The 27,146-nt window shown below is 44.3% G+C and overlaps 1 protein-coding gene across 1 annotated transcript in view; it reads right to left on the reverse strand.

Annotated features, from left to right (window-relative positions):
- Window positions 1–3,852: 3,852 nt before the first annotated feature.
- LOC311245410 (guanylyl cyclase inhibitory protein) overlaps window positions 3,853–27,146 on the reverse strand; it is a gene marked incomplete at both ends in the record, with an annotated part of 32,577 nt that continues 9,283 nt past the window's right edge. Inside the window, 2 exons of the mRNA XM_084335254.1 lie at window positions 3,853–3,968; window positions 4,840–4,945. Coding sequence (XP_084191380.1) covers window positions 3,853–3,968; window positions 4,840–4,945 — 222 coding nt within the window. The remainder of the gene's footprint in view (window positions 3,969–4,839; window positions 4,946–27,146) is intronic.

Raw genomic sequence — 27,146 nt, forward strand, 5'->3', positions numbered from 1 at the left:
TCCGCGTAGGAATACGGCTACCGAAATACGAATGGTACTATTTGTTCACCGTGCATATAAATATGGCGCAAGTAAAGTAGAACTTTCTTTTAGTCCATTAGTCCTTTACCCTCCAACCTAGTAACAGACGTGAAGCCTCACCCACGACCCACGTGTGGTGCAGTATGGCCTATTTGGCCCCAGAATAGGCATTGAGACCTCGTGTAAATTCATAGCTGAATTGTCATAGTTTGGCACTGTACCGTCGAGTGGGACGTATTTCTATTAAGTTAATAATAGTCTATTATGTATGGTGCATCGTTCGGTTAGAGTTCTAAAGTGAGCAGCACCCCCATCGTTTCCTCGCGTTATCTAGAGTCTTAACCAGGCTGGGCAGACCACGCGTGGTGCTTTCATCCGAGGAGTTCTGGGCGAGGACGAGTGGACCTGCACATTGGATTACCTACCCGGACGACTGCTGAGCCTATACGGCATGGAATATCTATTTGCTTTGGGTGCTTTGATTTGTGGAGCGGATAACAGCCAACGCCGGTGAGTGTTGGAATTACCCCCGAGAGGAGCCCAGGTGAGACGGCGCTCAACCCAGACCGAGGCCGCCTCGCTTCTCCTTCGTTGTGGACCTACAGCCTACAGCTACCGTCTACAAGAGGGCCCAAGTGTATTCATCTGTGGATCAAGATCCTGCGGGCACTGTGTTCTGTACCTGAATTCTCCCCAGGAATCGTTGGCCAGATGGGATGCAGCTGACGGCTCTCCAAACCCCCCCCCCCTACTGACTTACAACCAGCAGGACCCCTTTAGTATCCCGCTATAATCCTTAAGTACCATCGCTATAGTTCCCTAAAGAACCAGGTTGTATACTTGCTTCCTGCGTAACCAGAGATTGGACATTCAGTGTTGATTTGCCTACGAATACTCATTTGCCTTACAAGTGCATTCAAATCATAAATGTAATTAAGTGAATGTTGTATATACCTTTTGCTATATTAAACCTTCGACTGTTATATTTGTGTGGACCTGATTTCATATGTGGGAAAGTGTTCATCATACTTAGATATCGTGTACTGTATGGCCAGAAGTTAAAGTACATCAAGCGGTAGTGGTTTAATGATACCATACTTATCAATACAGTCAGGGAATTGTACCCCTCAGTTACAAGTACTGTATGTCATCATAAATGTCATGATATATCTGTATGGCCCCCGTAAATGTACAAACCCCCCCACCCCCCCTCCCACCCATCAATCAATCAATCAATCAATCAATCCTCCACTGACCACCTCCATTACAGCTGTCTTCCATGTTTGTATTCACTGACTCCGGCCAGCACAGAATTCTGATGAATGTCGATAGAGTGACATAAAAGTCACATGAATTCGGACATGATGGTTCAGACTGAGGTCACATTGCAAAAAGTCTGACCTGTATCTGATTTAGGACCACATATGAAAGTGGCCCAAATCATAAAAGAATGAAAAGATCAGATTCCATGTGATTTGGGCTGTTCACACTGTCATGAAATAATCAGATTCAGATCTGAATCACATATGAGGGGGGAAAACATCCTATTTGGGCCACTTTTGCCTGTAGTGTGAACGTAGCCTAAGATCAGCCCCAAAATTTAACACAAATCATTTGACTGTAATCATACAATAATTCGATTTCTTAAATAAGATTTCTTCTGATCATCTTGCATCTGAAGTCTCATTTCATTTCATTTCAAACCTTTATTTCAACTCGTAAGACACTGAGGTTACCCTCATTTACAGCGAGGACGAACTTACAAAACAAGACACAGTTTATCAGAAATGGCATACATATAGGCACAATAAATAAGAATAAACAATAAAAAAAAATCAGCTAAGGCAGTCACAAGTCGATACACAGAGGTTGGATATCCCACTTTTAAATGCAGCAAAAGAAGGTAGAACCTTCAGCTTCAGATTCAGTTGGAGCCACATTCCAGGTATTGGAAGCATCAAATGAAAAAGCAGTTTTTCCTAGTTCAGAGCAAACTTAAGGAACCCTCAGAACCAACCAGTCATTTTAACATGTAGAATAGGTTCCAAGAATCCATTCCAACAGAGTTGTGATGTAAGAGGGAAGTTTACCAATAAGCTCTTTAAAAAGAAACAAAAAACAATGATAGTTATGCCTTTCAACCAGAGAAGGCCATCCAACCTTTTCATAAAGGACACAGTGGTGGGTATCATCATTTGTCACTAATAATAAATCTGAGTTCAGAATGATAGACAGAGTCCAGCCAGCGGTTTAAGAGTTGAAGCTGCAGCATGTCTATAAATCACATCACTATAGTGTAACACTACAAATGTGTTGAGAATGGCCCATAAAATCACAGAAGATCCCTCACATGTATTACACACAGAATACGAGCTGCTACCCTCACATTGACTCTTCAGATCACATGTATTACACACAGAATACGAGCTGCTACCCTCACATTGACTCTTCAGATCACATGTATTACACACAGAATACGAGCTGCTACCCTCACATTGACTCTTCAGATCACATGTATTACACACAGAATATGAGCTGCTACCCTCACATTGACTCTTCAGATCACATGTATTACACACAGAATACGAGCTGCTACCCTCACATTGACTCTTCAGATCACATGTATTACACACAGAATATGAGCTGCTACCCTCACATTGACTCTTCAGATCACATGTATTACACACAGAATACGAGCTGCTACCCTCACATTGACTCTTCAGATCACATGTATTACACACAGAATATGAGCTGCTACCCTCACGCGCTTCAGATCACATGTATTACACACAGAATATGAGCTGCTATCACATAGGCGCTTCAGATCAAATTGATTGCACACAGAACACAAGCTGATACCCTCACATAGGAGCTTCAGATCACATGTATTACACACATAATACCAGCTGCTAGTACCTGCTACCCTCACATAGGAGCTTCAGATCACATGTATTACACACAGAATACCAGCTGCTAGTACCTGCTACCCTCACATAGGAGCGTCAGATCACATGTATTACACACAGAATACCAGCTGCTACCCTCACATAGGCACTTCAGATCCCCCAAGTGGAAACTGAAAAAATTCAAAAATGTATTTGTACCACATTCAATAAGCCATACTTAACAAGCAGGATAGAAATGTGGTCCAACCTACACTGGACAGGGCAATAGAAAAGGGTTGTGCAATACAAAATAACCTTGGACGTATGAGACTGTGCCACATAAAATGAATGATGTTGGTCGGGAGGGAAGGAAGGGGTTGTTTCTCTGATGTCTTGTCTGTATGTCTGTCTATGCTGTTACATGGTTGTCTCTCTGATGTGAGTGAGTGAGTGAGTGAGTTTTTCCTTACCTTCGCGTGGGGTATGTCTGGGAGTGTTCGCATTGCATTCATTTATTTTGCATTTATTTAAAATTTGTTGGACCTTATGGTGTTCTTGTTTTGTTTCTTGACTTATTGTGATGTTTCTTCTTGACTTGTTTAAAGAAGATGTGTCCGGCCCATGGGGACATTAACGTGTGTTGTCGGGCCTTACAAATAAATTGTATTTGATTTATGTCTTGTCTGTATGTCTGTATGTCTGTCTGTTATGTAACATGGTTGTCCTATGTTCTTCTTTTTTGTAACGCAGTATTACTTGTGTGTTCTGACACAAAATAAATGTCTCTATCAACAGACAATAAAGAACTATCTTATCTTATCTTATCACCATAGTCCAAAATCTATAATAAAACAGCTTCAACAATCCTCTTTCTAATGACAGAAAAGCTGGATCTACAGGAAGCCGGGTAACCTCTACATTCCTCATCCGTTTAACCCAGAGGTCCCTAAAGTCTCCTCAGTGGCTTCTCCACCTTCACAGTGTTGGGATCACACTCCACCATCTCCCGTATCCACTCATCATCCAGCGCTCCCTGGATGAACTCCTCCAGGCTGATGATGGCTGGAGACGGGGCAGAGGAAGACATGTGATTAGTCATAGCTTCATCATCATAAGATGAGACTTTGTTCCGTCCCCTCGGGGTAGATTTGTCTCGGGGTAGATTAGTCTCAGGACATGCGGGCGTTGCCGCTTGTCCTCTCACACGTCAGCAGTCATCGTAGAATCATCACACTTGTTTCATCATAAAAATCACATTGAAAAAATTATACATTACACGCACATAAAAGCTATAACATTGCACATACATTTACCATTCATGTCAACGCATTCCACAGTATTACCATCTATAAACAATTAAAGGTGCTGTAAGTGATATTTCTTTGTTTAAATAAGCGTTAAATAGCTCTACATTCCGACAGCCATCACTGATATAGAGTGTTTGGTCAGTAACATGGGTCTCTGAGTCCCTCCGCTCCTGCAGTAAACAGGAAATACATTTGAAATACATCTCGTTCCCAGGAAAGAGAACCCCAGATATGATTTTCCAGATTTGCTTATTGCACTGGAAGATGAATTTTACTTGTTTCAAGCACATATTTGCTTGACAAAATTGTATTTCTTATTTTTGAAGAAAGACGGTAATGCTTATTAAAGTATCTCTCCAAAAAGTTACAAATAACATCACTACTAGTACTGACAAAAGCTCAGATAAAGACTTTGCAAACCACTCATATGAGCTTTGAGACACAATACACTATATATATATATATATATATATATATATATATATATATATATATATATATATATATATATATACAGAAGACAATTCACACTATATCACAAGTGTATCATTTACACAAAAGGAAGCAGAAACAAACAACAAACAATATAGCCTATTAAATAAGTGATAGTTGTACTCCATTCTCACCGTTATTGTCTTTATCCAGTCTCACAAAGATCCTGTTGGTACATTCCTCAGGTGTCAGTGGGCTGACCTCCGTCAAAGCAGCTGCTACGCTCATCTTATACACAGCCTGCAGACAGAAAGTCCACCCATTTCATTTAGATTATCAACAACCAATCACCATCCTGTTGCTATACTGTATGCCTGCATCTGGACTGAAGTTACTGAAACCCTTGGGCTTCTATTCTCAAACTATTAAGAGTAAGCTGCGTTGATCACATAGCAATCATTACGGTTATATATCGTATAGCTTACGCTCTGCACTCTGGTGGAACCCTATCCCTTATCAATCTAATACTGAATACATTTCTTCACATGTACACACCCATCCGCCTGGCCACACCCACATCCGCAGAACACCCACCTCCAAACGCGATTAAATATTGTTTCAAATAAAAAGCGAAATACTATTATTTTGTGTGTCATGTTTCCAAATAAGATTGGTCACAACGAAATGCTTTCTACTTCAATTTGTTGGTTAGAATAGATGACCTCCGTTGAAACTTCACTGAGACTAACAGTCTATTTGTGAGCTCCCGCACAGACGATAATAATAATAATAATAATAATAATAATAATAATAGCTTCATTTTATATAGCGCCTTTCAAGAGACCCAAGGTCGCTTTACATAGATAGGGGGGGGGGGGGAATAACAAAGTAACAAACATAGTGGACAGACACAACATATAAATATGATGATGGAATTCAAGTTCAAGTTTGTATTGATCACATATAGGCAGGCTACACATGGCGTAGGCTACATCATACATGGCAGTGAGATTCATTGTTCTTGTATATGCTCTCGTATTATTGTTTACTAATACCGACATCAAAATAGATTGTATGCCTCTACAAATCATATGCAGGTAGAAAAGGTAGAACATTTACGGAAAATCCATCGCGATTTGGAATAAAATTGAGGAGAACTTTAATCCCTGGGTATTAATCGAACGAAACGGGAAAAGGCAGTCATATTCCAGCACGGTGTTTATTAGTGCTTGCGCTGCCCAGGCAGCAATGGTTAATAGATATCATATCCGACATCACCGTACGTGTACATGTCTGTCAGCCTGTCGCGTATTTCTCCCATAACACGCTTCGCTCGGCATATACGGTAATGGGGTGTTCCATTACCGTATATGGTTAATTACGGGCGGTTCTATATGCAAATACTTAAAGTCGTGCACGAGCGCGGAGCGTAGAACAAGTGGAATTTATCAACACGGAGTACTTGCAAGTGTGCGTAGGACCTGTGTACGCACGTGTGATAAATCCCGATTTTTCTGTGCGTACACACATTCTAAATTCTGTGCTTATAGGAAAACTCCAACATTTTGGGAAATTAGCTTATTTAACATCTTCCCTGGAGTTAGACAAGAAGATACATACCTTTTTTGTCTCTCTGCATGCATTAGGCTTAGGGAACTCCTGGACCGTTAGCCTAGCTTAGCTTCATCACTGGAAGTGGGTCAGACATTTACCCGAGTTCCCTACAGTCACAAAATACACACTCCAAATACAATCAAAATACAACTCCAAAACGTTCCTGTAAACATGTTGTGACCTGTGTATTTACCACATCTCCCAGTCACACAAGTCACACGAGTCTCCCAGTCACACAAGTCACACGAGTCTCCCAGTCACACAAGTCTCCCAGTCACACAAGTCTCCCAGACACACAAGTCTCCCAATCACATGAGTCTCCCAGTCACAGAAGTCTCCCAGTCACACAAGTCACACGAGTCTCCCAGTCACACAAGTCTCCCAGACACACAAGTCTCCCAGTCACATGAGTCTCCCAGTCACACAAGTCTCCCAGTCACACAAGTCTCCCAGTCACACAAGTCTCCAAGTCACTTGTGTGACTGGGAGACTTGTGTGACTTGTGTGACTGGGAGACTTGTGTGACTTGGAGACTTGTGTGACTTGGAGACTCGTGTGACTGGGAGACTTGTGTGACTTGTGTGACTGGGAGACTTGTGTGACTTGGAGACTTGTGTGACTGGGAGACTTGTGTGACTTGTGTGACTTGGAGACTTGTGTGACTGGGAGACTTGTGTGACTGGGAGACCCATGTGACTTGTGTGACTTGGAGACTTGTGTGACTGGGAGACTTGTGTGACTTGGAGACTTGTGTGACTGGGAGACTCGTGTGACTGGGAGACTCGTGTGACTGGGAGACTTGTGTGACTTGTGTGACTGGGAGACTTGTGTGACTTGGAGACTTGTGTGACTGGGAGACTTGTGTGACTTGTGTGACTTGGAGACTTGTGTGACTGGGAGACCTGTGTGACTTGTGTGACTTGGAGACTTGTGTGACTGGGAGACTTGTGTGACTTGGAGACTTGTGTGACTGGGAGACTCGTGTGACTGGGAGACTCGTGTGACTTGTGTGACTTGGAGACTTGTGTGACTGGGAGACTTGTCTGACTGGGAGACTCGTGTGACTGAGAGACTTGTGTGACTGGGAGACTTGTGTGACTTGGAGACTTGTGTGACTGGGAGACTCGTGTGACTTGTGTGACTTGGAGACTTGTGTGACTAGGAGACTCATGTGACTTGTGTGACTGGGAGACTCGTGTGACTTGTGTGACTTGGAGACTTGTGTGACTTGGAGACTTGTGTGACTGGGAGACTCATGTGACTTGTGTGACTGGGAGACTTGTGTGACTGGGAGACTTGTGTGACTTGGAGACTTGTGTGACTGGGAGACTTGTGTGACTTGGAGACTTGTGTGACTTGTGTGACTTGGAGACTTGTGTGACTGGGAGACTTGTGTGACTGGGAGACTTGTGTGACTTGTGTGACTTGGAGACTTGTGTGACTGGGAGACTTGTGTGACTTGTGTGACTGGGAGACTTGTGTGACTTGTGTGACTGGGAGATGTGGTAAATACACAGGTCACAACATGTTTACAGGAACGTTTTGGAGTTGTATTTTGATTGTATTTGGAGTGTGTATTTCGTGACTGTAGGGAACTCGGGTAAATGTCTGACCTTTTTTGAACTTTGTTTTCTGCTCTGCTCTCTATTGCATATGTGTTGAGATTTTGGTCACGTGGCTCAATGTTTACATATATCTTTTCAATTATTACTCACATGGGAGGTCTCTCTGGGGGTTCCCTGTCTCCTCTCTTTATACAGAGCAGTGTTGGCAGGGTTTCTTTCCCTCAGACGCGTTATATGGGGCCCATATCTGTGTCTTTTGGCCAGCTTCCAACCACTCGTCCCAGGCGGCATGGAGGGAACGTTATCTGGGTTCTTGTTAGAATTACCATTGATGTGTTTTGGGTCTCGACGTGTACATAGCGCTGGGTGCTTCAGTGTGGAACCACGCATGGGCTGGCGCGCCTTGGTTGCTCATTATAGAAACAGCGTTTTTTGTAGAGCAACTGGGATGGAGATTTGATCTCTTCCGAGCGCCAGTGTACTAGGTTAGTCTCTACGAATTCTCGCTCATCTCTAGGGGGAGATGACGGAGTAGATAGAAACATTGGCGGAGGGGTCTCACGCCCATGGGGTGGGCCACCGGGCACGGTGCGTTCATGTTCTGACCGTCTTGGTGGCGCCCTCTGTGATGTTTTAGATTGACACGCGTACCTACCCCCCTCTTAGGACTGGGGATGGTGGCGTGATTAGGACACGGGACTGGTTCTGGTTGCGCCGGACCAGGTCAGTTAACCCGTTGTCCGCCGGGGCGCAGATCTGCTGTTCTGGTACCCGCAGGGTTTGATATTATGGAGGTGTGTTCGTGATTACGTCACTACGAGTTATCCTTCGCAGTTGCTTGGTCCATATTGTGTTGTACCTTGCGCTGTGCTGAGGAGCCTGGTCCTTCTCCTGTCAAGGTGGTTCTATTGTACCCCTCTGGCATCCCTGTGTACGTCCCGGTCCGCCGGGCCCAGGTCCGGACTCGTTCTCGTCGACCTGTTGGCCTGGGTTAACCCCTTCTTGAAAACTGAAACACTTGTACTGCCTGTATAGCCGGTGTATACGCGCAGTTGTGTTTCTGAGTTTTTTCTTGGGGGGGTTAAGGGAACAACCGCCTCCTGTTAAACTAAACATAGGGGGGTGGTTGGTTCCCCGGTATGTTGGTAGCGGCATCGACTCTCGGATTTAGGCCGGGCTTGACCCTGTCTACCTGTGAGTGTGCCACCGCACTTTTCATGACGTCTGCCAATCGTGTCAGCCTTCTCTACCTCGGCCTCTCTAGGGGGTCGGGTTTTGTGGAGGCTGCGACATGGTGCACAGCATACCGAACGCCCTTTCCGCCGGGGTGCTGTTCACAGTAGACCCCTTAGGCGCCTGTCTAGTCCGCAGTGCTCCGGGCACAGGTTGAGTTACGCTCTTGACCTGTTGCCAGGATTGAGGGATCAACCTCTTTGGGGGTTGTCTCCCTGGTGCGCCGACTGGCCCCACAGTGTTGTGGGGGTGTAGCCTCTGTAGAGTGCTTCAGGGCGGCGTGCTGTAGGGGGGAAGGGCCTGCTCTTGGATTGGGCCCTGTCCGATACGCTGGCGATGTGGGGGGTGGTGTCACTAGTGACCGTCTGGTGGGGTCTCGATGCTACGGCATCGTTGGCCTCACCAGGCCCCCTTTCCGGGGGGTCCTGACCCTCAGGCTGTTTCTGGGGCTGGGTCCTTCTCTGCGCTCCGCTGATATGGCCTTGCCACGGGGTTGGGTTCTTGACCTTTGACCCCGCGATGTTAGGGGCTGTAAAGTTTTTGTCCCCCCGTTCGTTCCCTAGTGGCATGTGGGATGCGCGCCTGAGTAGTCGTGGGTCCTTCTGTGTGAAGGTAAGTCCCACGATCTGCTCACCCTGTGGGTTGAGTTGCTAAACCCTCTTCGCACAGTCGGATCCGATTCCCTTCCGTCCCCCTCTAGGAGGGTCCGGGGGCTCGGGTCCTCCCCAGTTCTGATGGTTGTGGGGGGCCTCAGCGGGTACATTTGTCGAGCTTCCGCTCTGCTCAACTCCTGTGTTCCACCAGAGTGCAGCGCGTAAGCTATACGATATATAACATACGGTTATCCTATAACCATAGTTATATGAGTATAGCGAGCGCTCTGCACTGACTCACTGAGGACCCCGTGGTCTTCGCCTTCGGTGGTGAAAGACTTGGGAAGGAGCTGTTAGTATGGCCACGTCCCCACTTATGTAGAGGAGCGGATGTGGGTGTGGCCAGGCGGATGGGTGTGTACATGTGAAGAAATTTATTCAGTATTAGATTGATAAGGGATAGGGTTCCACCAGAGTGCAGAGCGCTCGCTATACTCATATAACTAAGGTTATAGGATAACCGTATGTTATATCTAATCTTAACGATATATGATCAATATTTATACATGTTTACATGCATGGATTGCATGGATCCAGGTCCTTATCAACGTCTGACTTGAACACTTTGAACAGGTTGTGCTATAGGTCTACTGTGCAGCACATGTAGAACAGGTATACATGGTATACAATACCTACACATATATAGTTAGTATATAAGTCTACTGTGCATGTAGAACAGGTATACTGTACGTGGTATAGGTATACTGTGCAGCACATGTAGAACAGGTATACTGTACGTGGTATAGGTATACTGTGCAGCACATGTAGAACAGGTACAGTATAAATGGTATATAGACCTACTGAGCAGCACATGTAGAACAGGTGTACATGGTACTGTATATAGACCTACTGTACTTTGCAGCACATGTAGAACAGGTGTGCATGAATGAATTCTTTATTTCGAATGTTTACAAATAAACAAGCGAAAAGGATAGGTTTGCAGCCAAATGGCTTATAGAACAACCTACCCCTAATTCAAAAACAAATTTAAAAACAAAGGCCAAGTATGCAAAAAAGTTAAAGTTTGCTAAATGAAACAATCAACAAAACCGATCCCAAAAGGAAAATCAATACTTAATCTGCAATACCCGAGTTACATGGTAGAGAAAAACAGTCATCATTCAATTTGAAACTAGATTTGACTATAAGATTCTAGAACCCTGTTTTTTAAACATCTTTTTTAAACTTAACCTGTTGTTTTTTATTTCATCCGGTAGATTGTTCCAGAGTTTCACTCCTTTAACTGACACAGACATACTTTTAAGTGTGGTTCGAGCTCTAGGCTGTTTGAAATTGAGTGCTCTTTTATACCTGCATTGCTATTCCTAGCACTATTTGGGCAACTTTACACAATTCTATGGAAGACATCTGTAAGGTTTATTAAAAAAAAATAATCATTGTTTTAAATTTCGAATGGAGTACTCAAAAGCATCATTTTACAGCCTCAAGATTTCAGCCTGTTATTGGCTGGGCTCCGCCCATAAGCACTTTCAGTGACAGTCATCCACACAGTCTGCGAGTGGCAGACAGAGAGAGAGAGAGAGAGAGAGAGAGAGAGAGAGAGAGAGAGAGAGAGAGAGAGAGAGAGAGAGAGAGAGAGAGAGAGCACTGTGTAAACACAGCTGCATGCGAGATACGCAGGTCCCCTTCTCTTTCTCTCTCTCTACTCCCTCTCCCGTTTGAGGAAGTCTTCCACTGTGCCACGCGCTATAGACGGGGCGTTCTCCCGAATCGAGAGAGAGAGAGAGAGATAGAGAGGGGGAGAGAGAGAGACAGACCGAGAGACGACAGCGCGACGCGCGCGTGTGTATGTGTGCTCTGTCGCGAGGGTCTATCTGATTCTCCCTCTCTCTCTCGCTCGCTCTCTGTCAAACCCCGTTTGGTGCGCTACAACCACAGAGCCAATCGGATCACTATCTGCTCCATCCTCGCCACGTGACGTCACCATGCCAGTCAAATCAGAATGACCTACAAACCACAGAGATTTTGTAGCTACGGGCCGTGGAGCCAGGTTAGCTAGGTTAGCCATTTTAAGCTAACGTTAGCCCTTTCATTCCGGTCCGGATAGGTTAGAGTTAGACAGTGTTCCGCGGTAGTTGCAGCGGTAATGTTAGTTCAAGTCATCTCTTTTTCAGTGGGTAGTGTCTTTCCCCCCCCCCTTTCCCCTCCTCCGGGCACATAGAAATCATGAGATCAGTTAAAAAGTAAAGTCAATCGGCCCGGTCAGAGTACAGTCAATCGTAGTAGTTCAGGGTTCTCCCAGTTAGCCGACTAGCATGTCGTTCCAGTGTACAGTCTAGGTAGCATCGCTTACCATGCTAGCTTCAGGGAAATAGCGGTCGTAGAAAAGCTGTGCTTCTGTGGCGGCTTTGACGGCATGTTCTTTTCCCCCATAGTCCACTTTCAAAAGAGCAAGGTAGACGAGACGGAACTTGGATATATGTCTTTGCCCAGAACCTCTGCAAAAAATTCGGACATAAATCCGACAGTGTCCTCTCCCTCTGTGTTTTCCGGAATATTGATAATTCGGAGGTTGCATCTGCAAGACCGGTTTTCAGCGTCTTCTGCCCGGCTAGCAAGATCTTCAGTTTGGGAGCTTAGTTGAGCACATGTCTTTTCCAAGGCCACAATCGTGTCACTGTAGTCGGAGAGGGTTCCCTCTAACTCAGTAATCCATTTGTCGTGGTCGAAAGTGGTTAATTCAACAGAGGCTAATGACTCCCTCACTGGAGAAAGGGCATTTTCTATTAAATCCAGGAAAATGTCTTTCATGTCCGTGGCTAGCATTGTGCGGAGATTCTGCAAGTCCTCAGGGAGGTTGGGTGGAGCGTCTGCCGCTATTTTAGCGGGGTTGTTAGCCTCTTCGGAGTATTGAACTGTCGACCTCTGAGCATATCTTTCTCTGCGTCTATTTGGCATTTCTTCACGCTGAGTTATTAATTTTTACTTTGTGCAAACCATCTTTTGTATTACGTTTAAAAAAGACAGGAAAAATAGAGTCTGATTTGTTGAATGTCGGGAGCCACCTCCTCACGCGTCTGTTCCCTTTCACATCGTAACCGGAAGCCCATTTACTCTTTCAAGATGAACATTATCTATGCATATCTCTACTTGAGTATCCGGATGTATTTTGTTATTACCAAACAAAATAAATGTAGACTTACTTATATTTAAGTAAGTCTTTAGTATCAAGCCAACATTTCAGCTTCCCCAGTTCACCTGTAATATTTGTTAGCAACTGTTGAAGGTCTGCACCTGAACAAATTTGTTTAGTATCATCTGCAAAAATTACAAATTTAAGTTGATCAGAAACAGCAATGATATCATTGATATACAATATGAATCATTTCGGGCCTAAAATGGATCCTTGCGGTACCCCACATGTTATCTCTTTGCAGGATGATCGTCTCCCCCATCTGCACACATTGTTTCCTATTTTCTATGTAAACTTTTATCCAACTGAGCCCTACCCCTCTAATTCCATACTTTTCAAGTTTCCTGAGTAAGATGTCATGATCAATGGTATCGAAAGCTTTTTTCAGATCAATACGCTTCACTGACGCACAAAAAAAAGCACAGGCGGAATTTTTTGATACTCTTCATCGGGCAGTGACGGAGGAAATTAGGTTGGCGGTCGACCCGTTGAGAGAGAAGATGGAGTCACTACACGCTACCTCCACGGCTAATGCTAACGAACTAGCTTCGCTAACGGCAGAGGCCTCGCAACAGGGCGAGAGGATGGCGTGTCTGGAGAGCTCCCTGCTGGTTAGGCAGGCTGACGTTTCCAAACTCCAGACGGTAATTGTTGAAATGCAGTCCCAGGAGAGGCGTTACAACATCAGGATCGTTGGTGTCCCGGAGGGCAGTGAGGGAGGTCGTCCCTCGGAGACCATGCCGGAGTTGTTGCAAAAGATCCTGGGGGAGGATGTCCTCCCCAGCCCACCTGTGTGCGAGTCGGCTTACAGAGCGGGCAAGGCCAGTCCTGGAGGGAACAAGGGGCAGAGGCCCATCATTGTTAAGCTGAACAGGCTACAACAGAAGGAGCTCATCATGCGGTCGGCCCGTGCCAGGAGAGGTGAACTCAGTCTCGGCGATCACAAAGTGGCCATTTTCGAAGACTTTACGCCGGAGGTTCAAGCACAGAGAGGCGAATACAAAGAATACAGAATCTTTTTGCGATGTAGGAATAATTCAATTTGGTGCACGTTGAGAGCTATATAAAGAATGACATCCTTAATGCATGTAGATTTATAATATTTTAACTTACAACTAGGCTACTTTGGCGTATAATCATTAATATTATATTCCAAAAAATTATATTGGAAACACGGGGATTCGAACACCGGTCGCTGGGTTGGCAGGATTGAGCACTACAGCTGCGCCACTGTGCCAGATGGGATAAATTCATTGTTTATACATTAATGAACGAGAGACCCGTGTTTAGAATATTCTTTATTTTGAATGAAGTTCTCTCTTTATCCTCATTCATTAATGTGACGTCAACGGCTCATTCAATTTCTCAAATCCGTCAAACAGCGCATCTCATCAGACATCTTAATCCCAGTTACAATTAAAATAACCACATAATGTGTACATCGCACCGAGCGAGCGCCACGGTATATATAACGTGCATTATTTAGGACAAAGTGAATTTAGTATCAGCATTTTGGGTCTATTTTACATTTCAAAAGCCCCCTCTGGAAGAATGGAGCACAAAAACGTAATTCAGAATGGTATAAAGCAGATCCTAGACTGTGGGAATAATTTCAGGAAACGCGCTGTCACTTTCTTTGCGGGGGCGTGGCTGTGCTTCATCCGGCTAACTTGAACTTAAACCCTGCTTTCGACCAGCCTCAAACTTTTGGATCTGTTGTCATGGTGATTTGGACAATCCAGGTACGGGGAGCCGGAAAGTCCGGCTTAAGTCAGACTTAACCGAAAGTTATCCGGCTAACTCAGTTATCCAGGTACGGGGAACGGGGCCCAGTTTGCACAATTTAACTGTGATCGGGTCCTGCCTTAACTGACTTATGGTATGCTTTTATTTATATACGTTGATACGCAGATTCAGAAGTAGTTGGTTACAGGGATGGCGTTGAGTTATTATATAATAATAGCTAAATTTCCCCTTATGGTTGGCTCATATTAGGGCCAATGTTCACGTTTGTTTTCACTAGTAATACCTTCGGTTGATCTGTTTTGTTGTGTTTCTAGGTCTTGTTATTTTGTTTAGACTGGGTTTGACCGGATTTGAGCCTTAGGCTCAGGTCATTGAATGTCGGGTTATATATATATATATAATATCAGGTTGTGTCAGGTATAGCTTATTACTACCTCCGAGTTAATGAAGGTGTTTACTCCCATTCTTATATAGGAATTTTGTCATTCCAGCCTATGTGCCTGACCAGAGGGACTGTGAAATGCTTGCACCTTGACCAATAACTTTATTGTTTTTTTTTGTTTCTTAGACTAGTGGGGGGTTTAATCAGGGTTTTATCTAGAGAGGGGGTCGGAGTGAAGAGCGTCTTATTGGATCCATGATTCCAGTGGGAAACGGTAGGAAGATGACCATCCTTAGCGGATGGAGCATAGGGAGGGGATTGGAGAGTGGGTATAGGAAGGTTATTATTAGGATGGGTGGGTTAGTGTATAGAGTAGAAGTTCAAGTTCAAGTTCAAGTTCTTTAATAGTTGTCATACAGAAGTACAGAATACTTTCATACAAAATGCTTCTTACTGTTACGCTCCAGAGACTGTGCTAGACAAGATAGTATCAAATAACATAATAACATAATATAGCATGAATTTAGAAGAAGAAAATGAGGTCACAGTGTTCGGTATAGACATATGTACAATGTTCTGAGTTACCATATAATATACAATACACAATACTATGCAGTGTACTAATGTACAGTACTATCTAGTGCAAAGCAGAAATGGGATGAGGTACAATTTTAGGTACAATTTACAGTAAGGTGTACGAGTTGTAGTGCAATCCTTCATCCATAAATATAAAGTGTGGGGAGTGGGTGCTACAGTGTGTTTGTTTAAAGTGGGTGTGTGCTATAAGTGTGTGGAGTGGGTGCTACAGTGTGTTTGTTTAAAGTGAGTGTGTGCGTGTGGATGTGTGTGCTATGTGCGTTTGGTGGTTGTTGTTGTGTAGTGTTCATTCATTGTTCGTTTAGCAGCCTGATGGCCTGGGGATAGAAGCTTCTTCTGAGTCTTTCTGTGCTCGCCTTGAGACTCCTGTATCGCTTGCCTGACGGCAGCAGTTCAAAGAGGCAGTTGTTCGGGTGACTGGAGTCTTTAATGATTCTCTTAGCCTTGCCCTTGCAACGCTTGTAGTAAATGTTCTGGAGGGTGGGGAGCCCCCCTCCAATTGTGCGTTCGGCTGAACGTGTCACTCTTTGTAGTCTGCTTTGGTCTTGTGCAGTGCTATTCCCAAACCAGGAGGTGATGTTGCCGGTCAAGATGCTCTCTATTGTACATGAGTAGAAGTTCTTAAGGATCTTCTGGCTGACTTGGAACTTCCTTAGGCGCCTGAGGAAGTAGAGGCGTTGTCGTGCCTTCTTCACAACACTGTTAATGTGTGTGGTCCATGTCAAGTCCTCGGATATGTAGGCTCCGAGGTACTTAAAGCTGTTGACTCTCTCAACCGGTGCCCCGTCGATGCTGAGGGGGCTGTAGTCCTTGACCCCCGACCTCCTGAAGTCCACAATCATCTCCTTTGTTTTGCTGACGTTCAGGGAGAGGCTGTTTTCCTGGCACCATCCCGCCAGGACCTTGACCTCTTCCAGGTAGGCCCTCTCGTCGTTGGCAGAGATCAGGCCCACCACCACTGTGTCGTCAGCAAATTTGACGATTGTATTGCTACTCCGCTGAGCCACACAGTCGTGTGTGTACAGGGAGTAGAGGAGGGGACTCAGAACACAGCCCTGGGGGGCCCCTATGTTGAGGGTGATGGATGAGGAGGTGCAGTTGCCTGCTCTCACCACCTGGGGTCTGCCAGTCAGGAAGTCCAAGACCCACTGGCAGAGGTCATAGCCCAAGCCCAGGTCCCTGAGCTTGGCTATGAGTATGGAGGGGACTATGGTATAGAAGTAGGGGGGGTTGTAACTGGGGTGGTATATTTCTGTGTTTTCTGTACTGTTGTCCTGTATGTGTGTAATTGTTCCTCCTCTGAACTCTTGGGATTGACCGTCTGGGCCCGCCTGGATCAGCGCCTCTGTCCTCAACCTGGCTGCACTGGTATGTTCTCTACGCATTTAGACAAATTCGACCATGGCTAAATTGAATATTTTAATTTGGAACGCAGGAGGCCTTAACACCCCACACAAGCATACCAGTGTCCTTTGGTTATTGAAGAGAAGAAGTATTGACATTGCTCTCCTTAGTGAGACGCATTTATTGGTGAGTGATGTATCAAGACTAGCAAATCGATAATATCATGTTATCTCCTCATCCTCAGCCGACAATAAGACAAAAGGAGTCGTTATAGTTACAAGACGTAACCTTGATATCAAAGTCCTGGATGTGTGGTCGGGCACGGAGGGAAGGATTACTATAGCAAAAGTTGAGTTTTCTCATAGGAAAATAGCAATAATCGCATTGCATTGTATGCCCCTAACACATTTGATTCAGCGTTCTATAAAACAATCACAAAAAATATGTTGGAACTTAATGGATACGCTCTCATTGTGGGTGGCGATTTTAATGCGTGCTGGGATGCAGAGATGGATAGGCCCGGGTCCTCTGAAACACATGACCAAAAACAGTCCTCTAAGGCCCTCAGGATGTGGGCCCAGGACACTGGGCTCGCAGACCTCTGGCGCATATCCAATCCCACCCTCAAGGACTACTCTCACCTGTCAGTCAGACACAAAACCTTCTCTCGAATAGACTATGCATTCGCGTCCCCTAATATTTTTGATAGTTTCGACATCTCATTGGTTCCCCTAGCTCTCTCAGACCACAAGGGGATTTCCCTTATAGCAACCTTTGGCAAGCTCTCCACAAGAGCTCCCAGATGGCGTTTTAACTCAACCTTATTAAAAAGCGATGATTTCTGTACTGAGTTCAGAAGTAAACTAGTTGGATTCTTGCAGATCAACGTCGGCACAGTCGAAGACCCTAGGGTCCTGTGCAACGCATTAAAGGGATTTATCAGAGGTCATGTCACACTTTTCGGCTCCAATTTGCGTAAATCCGGGTCAAAAAAACTAGAAGGACTGGAAACATTATACGCGGACCTATACGCATCTTTGCAAGCTAACTATAATGAACGACTAAACACACAACGCAAGATAGCCAAAAAAGAAATAAACTCCATACTTAAACAACAGTCTGAGTTTTTAATACATAGGACAAGACAAAATTACTACTTTCACGGTTCCAGGCCTAGCCATCTACTGGCAATGAAAATATGCTTGAATGATAATTTCTCGGATATTCCTTCGATCAAGACACGACAGGGAACAGTCACTACTGATTCGAAAAAGATCAACGACACGTTTAAAGAGTTTTACTCACAGTTATATAGCTCAGAGGTAAATTTCGATAATTCTAAATTTGAATCGTTCATTGGCGGGCTTGAGATACCCCACATTTCTGAGGAAGAGGCTAAGGAACTGGGAAAACCGATCACTCTTATGGAACTTAGGGAGACGATTGCTGAAATGCAAAGGGGTAAGGCACCAGGCTGGGATGGGATTCCACCCGAGGTATATTTAGCTTTCTGGGACCAATTGGGTCCATTGATGCTCGATATGATCAATTACGCTATCGAACAAGGGGAGTTCTCAAGAGATGTCAACATGGCATTGATTTCTTTACTTCTCAAGAAGGATAGAGATCCCAATGACTGTGGAAGCTATAGGCCCTTGAGTCTTCTCGGGGGGCCGATCTAAAAGTGTTTGCCAAGGTACTGGCCCGCCGCCTGCAGAAGTTTATGACGGTACTGGTACATTGCGATTAAACTGGTTTTATCCCGGGGCGCCTGGCTGCAGATAATCTTAGGAGGCTGTTACATGTAATCGATAACAGTAAAGACAATACAGCTCCGGCCACAGTTCTGTCCTTGGATGCCATGAAGGCATTTGACAGACTAGAATGGTCATACCTGTGGAAGGTACTTGAGGTTATGGGACTTGGAAAACATTTTATTCATATGATTAAAGTCCTGTATGCCTCGCCGTCTGCGATGATACTGACAGGCAAAAACTGTTCCACACTTTTTCCAGTCTCCAGATCTTCTAGACAGGGTTGTCCTCTGAGCCCAGGACTATTCGCGCTTTCCCTCGAACCATTGGCCCAATTTATTAGGCAATCAGAGGACATCGTCCCCATAATAATCAATAATACACCACACAAAATTGCTCTCTATGCGGATGACCTACTGATTTTTATGAATGACCCCTCCCAATCGGCCACAAAATTACTGGAAATAATCGACGACTTTGGTAAGTTGTCAGGCTTTAAGATTAACTGGAACAAATCAGCCTGCCTACCTCTTAATGAGCTGGCCAAGGCGGTGCAACTACCAGCTGATATCCCCATAGTGGAACATTTTAAATACTTAGGCATAGAGATATTCCCCACACTAAGTCAAACTACTAAATACAACTTCACGGGTACTTATAATAAAATACACCAGGATCTAGATAGATGGTCGTCCCTTCCTAACTCTTTACAGGCCCGGGCTTCCATAATCAAAATGAACGTCCTACCTAGGATAAATTTTGTTAGCTCAATGCTTCCCCTGCCCCCTCCAATAGACCACTGGCGCAAGGTACAATCGATGATATCTAAGTTTATCTGGAATAACAAACGCCAGAGAATCAAAAGAGCTACCACTCAACGTAGGAAACAAGATGGGGGCCTCGCAATCCCTGATTTTAAGCTTTATTTCTGGTCCTTTTCACTGAGACCTCTGATGTGCTTGCTAGATCCTGTAGATGCTGTATCTTGGCACTCCTTATAAGCGGCGGCGGTCTCACCGCTAAGATTACAGGATGTAGTATACTCCACTATCCCTATTTCAAAATGCCAACTAAGATATGGACCGATCATAACTCACGTGATCCAAACATGGCGTAATGTACAGAAGTCGTGTGCGGTTAAATGCCCATGGCACCTGGACTCTCCAATTTTTTATAACCAGCAACTACTTGTTGGGCACAAACCGGTTAGTATTCCTCAATGGCATAGGAGGGGAGTTCATACTCTGGGGGATATCTATGATAAGAACGGCCTTTGAGCGTTTCAGGACTTAAAAGAATTTTATGATCTTCCCGGCGAGTCCTTCTTTCTTTACCTTCAACTAAGGTCAGCGCTGAGGGCGCATGGCGTGCCGTGGGCTCAAGCTTTGCACCCACACCCTTTCCTCAGGCTCATAGTGGACAGGACAGCCTCCAGAGGGTTTGTCTCAGACTTTTATACGCTCTTAATTCAATCCACGTATAAAAATGTATCATTGGATACAATCTGTATATATCCCAGAGTTTGACCCCGAGTTTGACTGGGATGAGGTTTGGACAAATGTGGCATTGTCCTCCCGCAACCCCAATCACCAGCAAATTCATTTTAATTATATTCATAGGACCTATCTTACACCTAGGAAGCTATTTGCTATGGGACTGGTAACCGACTCTCGGTGCACTTTGTGATCTCAAAGGGCCACTGGCACTTATATGCATATGTATTGGGATTGCCCACCAGTAGCCCGCTTCTGGAGGTCAATAACGGACAAACTTTCAGATATATGTGGTGAGGTAGCATTGACTTGGAAACTGTGCATTTCATAACTAATGGATCTATGTGAAGTGACCATATGCAGGGACATAGTGTTTTTTTTTTTTTTTTTTTTTTTTTTTTTTTTAATCAAAGTGGTTTCAACCAAACCCCCACTAGCCAACTGCTCAACACTAGAACAAAATAAACCAAACTGGAAGACAGTTGGAGACACAGGGGCAGGTCATAAAATCCCCCTTATGCTAAACTGTTTGTGACACATTTAAGGAGTCTTGAAGACAGTTGGGTAACTGTAGGAGCAAAACCCCCCACTTGAGAACTGTTTGAATCCATACAATAATAGATTAGAGACAAAACACACGGTTCAAATAATGCCTTAAGTACAAATATGACTAAGATGAGTAGAGCTTCCCACGCTCAAGAGTGGAGATCTGTAGGAAACTAAACCATATCATTTTAAAATGTAAATGACTAATTAGATTTAAACGTCATTTAGAATGTCAAACTGGTTATTTAAGTAATAATGCTATTTCACTCAGGTTGTAAAGCTTGCTAGAAACTAAACCTTAGAACTATAAATTCAGTCTGGAAAAAGCAGGCTTGTGATACTTTATATAGGAAATCTGGTATTAAAATATAGACAAACTCCACATTGGGTTAATGCTGAATACATATGTAACTTCTTACATTAACCATACAAATATAGAAAAGGTTTTAGGGTTAAGACTCTGTGCTCATCAAGAAACCACAGCCCACACGACGAGGAGATTGGTGGGGGGCGGACCGCCCCCCCCCAGAAGATCATCTGATTGGGACCCAAGAAACAGAAGAACGCCTGTTTTTAAAATCCAGAACCAATTGGAACAGAGGAGACTCCATATATAGAATCAAGAAATCTAATTGGACCAAACGTATTATTAGAATGTGCTATTATTGGTGGATATCAGGGTATATAATAGGAAACGCATGGTTACAGAGACAGGCCAGACAGATATACCCAACCCCAGGGGTTTTCTGGCCTCCACCAGCTCCACAGACTGTACTCTTGCCATGACGTAAGTAAACTGTATGGAATAATCACTGTTTGTTGGGATATAGAGTAAGATGCCTATCTTAGACCAGGTTTAACTATGTGGTGGCAAAAGGAGTAGTCTATTCCATTGATAAACATGACAACTTTTATGTGCAGACTTGTTTTGATGTGAGAGCCACCGTGAATGGGCTATAATTATGTAAACCTCATCAATCCTTTTGTACATCATGTCTTATGTAAAATGATGAATAATCCCTGTATGTAACTGCTGCATTTTCACCTTTGGGCCTCTCGGCAATAAATATATAAATATGAGTTCGAATTAGAACTCTGTGGTCTTGACTGCATGTTTATTCCTTGCTGGCTATATTTGAAGTCAGATGAGGAGACCATTCTATCATTAAGATCGTTCTTCCTTTCCAGATAACAACCTCATTGTACTGTAATAATCCTTGGGTATGTGCTTAGAATATACCACAGTGGCTTAACAATCCCATTCACAGCCGTTACACTACTCCTGAACGATATAACAACACTAACCGCGTCCATACAACAAAAAAGGGTTATCCTAGCAGGCATCACAGCAGCGAAGAAGCTGATAGCATTGAGATGGAAGGAGCCTGAGAAGCTCACAGTGATTAACTGGTCCCTAACACTGATGGATGTGATTTATCTTGAGATATCCACGGCGTGGGTGATTGGGGTGGGACAGGCTGGGATTGAACTGTGGGTCGCAGCAGCTGAAAAGGTCAGAACCGCCGTGTGCGGCTGAGCGGGGTTGGGGTGCTTGTCCGGGGGAGTCCGGCGGTCTCGTGGGAGGGGAGGAGGAAATGTCTTGTTTGTCTTGTCTTTTGTGTTGTTCTCCTTAACTTTAACTGGGGGGGTTTTATTGGGGGGGAGCTATTTTGCTATTTCTTCACTATTTGGGCACTTTTACACGGTTCCTGTGAGTCTATGGAACACCTCTGTAGGTTTTTGTTTTTCAAAAAGGTTCATTGTTTTGTATTTCTAGTCAAGTACTCAAAAGCAGCATTTTTCGACCTCAAGATCTTAAGCCGTTTTGAGGCTGGGCTCCAACCACTGTGTGGCCTGGTGGCAATGCCACATTGTTATGCAGCTGGGAAATCTCTGACATCACTGATATGCACATTTTAAGATGACTCAGTTCGGTGAGGGTGAATATTGTGAGGGGAATTGGAAGAATGCCCCAATATGAGAATTAGAGACAAGTCTTATTAATATAGATCCACACGGCCGGGAAATGGTGCTGAATACTGGGAAAGGCCATTTATAAGATAGTACCCCTTTAAAATTTGAAATGTTGTACTCTGTTTTTATAATTTGTTATTCTGTTATTATTATTGTTGCTGTTATCTCCCTGTGAAGTTCTGTGTATTATTATTATGATTATTGTGTTGTCTTGTTTTCATGTAAAATAATAATAAAAAAAATTGATAAAAAAAAATAGATTACATATGAAAGTAATGGGGTCTACAATTTCTTTGATTCGTTTTTTAATAAGAGACATGTCTATCCAATTCACGTCTGTTTTTCTCCCATCCCAATTTAGTCGTGCCAATTCCCCCCTCCCCTGTCTTGACCGTTGCTCGCATGTGCCCCCCACTGGTCGGTCGTAGGGAGGGTTGAAGAATCTATCGCATGTCCCCTCCGATAAATGCGGAGTCAGCCAGCCACTTCTTTTCACCTGCCAGCACGGACTCTCATTGGCGAGGTGTAACGTGTGGGAGGCTCACACTACCCCTCGACATCTCCTGTCCTTGCTGTGCAGGCGCCCTGACCGACCTATAGGAGTCGCTGTTTACAACGACCAGATTATCACCCATCGACTCCCCTCCCGCTGACTCTGCCAATTGAGTCAGTATGACGGCCGGCCCTAGCCGTAGGCAACGCTGACAGCCGGATTCGATACCGGTGTCTCATGCATTGGTGACGAGCGCTTTAGACCGCTGCGCCACCCAGCCGCCACTCCAATTATTGTGTTTATAATTTTCCATGTTCCTTTAATATCATTTTTATTCATTTCTAGTAAGTTATTATAATAATCTTTCTTATGTTTTCTTATAGTATCTGTTAATTAATTTTTATATATTTTATATTTGATTTCTTTCTGTTTAGTTCTATGCTTGATGAAATCTCTATAAAGAGTATTCTTCTTTTTACAGGCATTTAAAATTCCTTTAGTTATCCATGGTTTATCTGGCTTCCTTGTTCGTCGGCTACTTTGCTGCACAACGAACAGAAACAATCATATAAAGTCATGAATGTATTCAGAAAGCAGCCATATGCTGAGTCCACATCAGTTGCTTCAAACACCTCAACCCATTGCTGGAGAACCAGTTCCCTTTTGAGTGCCCCTATTGAGTCCTCTGAAAGGTGTCTTTTATTACTAATTCTCTGAGATTCCCTCTTGGGCTGATTATTATCTTCTATTATTACAAAAACTGGTAAGTGATCTGTTATATCATTTGTCAGCAGTCCGCACACAATTTTATTATTTATAACATTAGTGAAAATGTTATCTGCTAGGCTTATTAATTATTGGGAAGAGGCCTAGGCTATGCATGGTTGATGTAAAATCATCTATAATTGTTTTTTTGTTTGGGTTTAAAATATGTATACATGGTATAAAGACCTGTAATGTGCAGCAACAGGTATACATGGTATATAGACCTACTGTACTGTGCAGCACACGTAGAACAGGTGTACATGGTATATAGACCTACTGTGCAGCACATGTAGAACAGGTTTATACAACGGCATGCAAATTTCTCGATTCTGATTGGCCATTCACACGTCTTTATTGGTAACAATCCACGGTCCTGGGCTCAGGACCCGCCCACAACCAAATCACATAACCCTCCCCGGCTCACTCCGGGAGAAAACAGGATCGCGGAGATCAAATGGTTATGTTGAAAGCACCATAACGACTAAATATGAAGCGATTCTGTCAAGGGGAATGTGTTAGTATTTTAAACAATGTTGGATGATGTAATTGATGGGTCTTGACTCAATCTAGAACAAAAGAAAAATCGCGGATTGATTGATAGATTAATTGATTGATTTAAATTTCTTCCTTCCTACTTTCTTGCAGCGTTCTCTCTCACACTGTCCGACGCTGGCGTACCCACAAACACACACACACACATACACACACACACACACACACACACACACACACACACACACACACATACACACACGCACACACACACTGTGACACACACACACACACACACACACACGCACACACACACACACACTCCTGTCTGCAACAGCGGGGGAGTCAGACTGAGAGAGAAGCAGCGCTGTTTTAAGTGAGCATGGTCTATTGAATTGATTGATTGGTTGATTGCTAATTTTATTACTGTACCCCTGGTTTCCAACTGGTTAAGTTTAGGCTAAAAGAAATAAATAAAAAAATAGGGCGAAGAAAACGTTTTTTTCCTATAGGGCAAAGAAAACGTTTTAATAAATTTTCAATCAATCATTCCAATAATACACAGTTGGATGTGTTAGTTGGTTGGATGCACTTCAAGCTCCTTCCACATGAGGCAACTTCTCTCAATCATTCCAATAATACACAGTTGGATGTGTTAGTTTGGTTGGATGCACTTCAAGCTGCTTCCACATGGAGTTGTGGGAACTACTTTTTCTGGCGGATGGTTTTTTCAATAAATCTTCGATTAATGTGTGTTTATTGTATAGAAATAAGGTTGGATGAATCTGGCAGTTGTATAAAAGCTTTACACCACGTGCAGTCGTGATTTGTGACCAATAAACCATGCCTAGGGGGGTCTAACGACCCTTGGCTGCGCCTCGGGCCTAACAACCACCCCTAGGCATGGTTTATTGGTCACAAACCACTCCTGCGTGTGATGTAATGCTTAAATACAGTATGTGGTATATAAGACCTACATATATAGTAAGTATATATTATAGGTATACTGTGCAGCACATGTAGAACAGGTATACATGATGGTATATATGCCTACTGTGAAGCACATGTAGAATAGGTATACCTGGTATATAGGTCTGGTCTACTGTGAAGCACATGTAGAATAGGTATACATGGTATATAGGTCTGGTCTACTGTGAAGCACATGTAGAATAGTATACCTGGTATATAGGTCTGGTCTACTGTGAAGCACATGTAGAATAGTATACCTGGTATATAGGTCTGGTCTACAAGTCAAGTCAAGAGTTTTATTTGTCACGGCATACAAGTATACAATGAAATGCGGGTGGTCTTGCCCGCAACGATGTGCAATACAGTAGTACAACATATAATGGAATCCAATAAACAATAAACAACATTGTGCAATAAACAGGTAACATAGTGGGACATCACGGTATTTGTACATAGTTATTTACAGAGCATGAAGGACATGCTAGGTCCCTTGGTAGTGCAATACACTGTTACTATACTATTTTTAAAGTGACCTTTCCTTTGTGGCCAATAATGTGGGCGTGTGCAGCATGAGTGAGTGCTTTCTCATGTTAAAGTGGCTGCTAGTGTGCGAGCGAGCACAGCGTGCGTGTTGTGTGTGTGCTAATGTGTGCTTGTGTGTGGAGAGTTCAGTGTTCTGTGACCCTCAGTGTTCATTGTTCAAGGCTCTGATGGCCTGGGGGAAGAAGCTGAGCCGAAGCCTCTCTGTCCTAGTAGCTGGTGTTCGCAGGCGTCTGCCTGACCTCAGCAGCTGGAACAGGCTGTTATTGGGGTGGTGAGGGTCTTTCATTATTCTGCAGGCTCTGGATTTGCACCTCTTGTTGTATAGAGCCTGCAGGGGAGGTAGTGCAATACCCGTGGTACGCTCGGCAGAGCGCACCACTCTCTGTAGGGCCTTCTTGTCCTGTGCCGTGCTGTTTCCATACCAGGCAGTGATGTTTCCAGTCAAGATGCTCTCTACAGCTCCGGCGTAGAAGGACTGGAGTATGCAAACTTCACTATGGAGTTGGAGCTGAACTTGGCCACACAGTCGTGTGTGTATAGTGAGTACAGCAGGGGGCTCAGAACACAGCCCTGGGGGGACCCGATCAGGGTGATGGTGTTGGAGGTCTGACCCCCCACCCTGACCGCCTGGGGTCTTTCACTCAGAAAGTCCAGTATCCAGGCGCTCAGAGCGGAGCTCAGACCCAGCTCGATCAGCTTGTCCACCAGTCTGGTGGGGACTATGGTGTTGAACGCTGAGCTGTAGTCAATGAACAACAGTCTCACATAGCCCCCCTTCTGACGGTCCAGGTGAGAGAGGGTGCTGTGCAGTACTTGGGAGACCGCATCGTCAGTGGACCTGTTTGGCCTGTATGCAAATTGCATAGGGTCCATATCTCTGGGGAGGGAGGCACAAATGTGATCCTTGACCAGCCTCTCGAAACATTTCATGGCCACAGAGGTGAGTGCCACCGGTCTGTAGTCATTGAGACCTGCTGGGGAGGGTTTCTTTGGTACCGGGATAATGGTAGACATCTTGAAGCAGGCAGGGACCACTGACTCCTTCAGGGATTGATTAAATATGGTGGTGAACACAGGGGCTAGCTGGTTAGCACAGGACTTAAGTATGCGTCCTGTTATTCCATCTGGGCCAGCCGCCTTCCTGGTGTTCACCTGCATAAATGCTCTTCTCACACTGTGTACCG

This window comes from Notolepis coatsorum (genome assembly GCF_963971535.1).
Source record: "Notolepis coatsorum genome assembly, chromosome: 18".
Lineage (NCBI taxonomy): Eukaryota > Metazoa > Chordata > Actinopteri > Aulopiformes > Paralepididae > Notolepis > Notolepis coatsorum.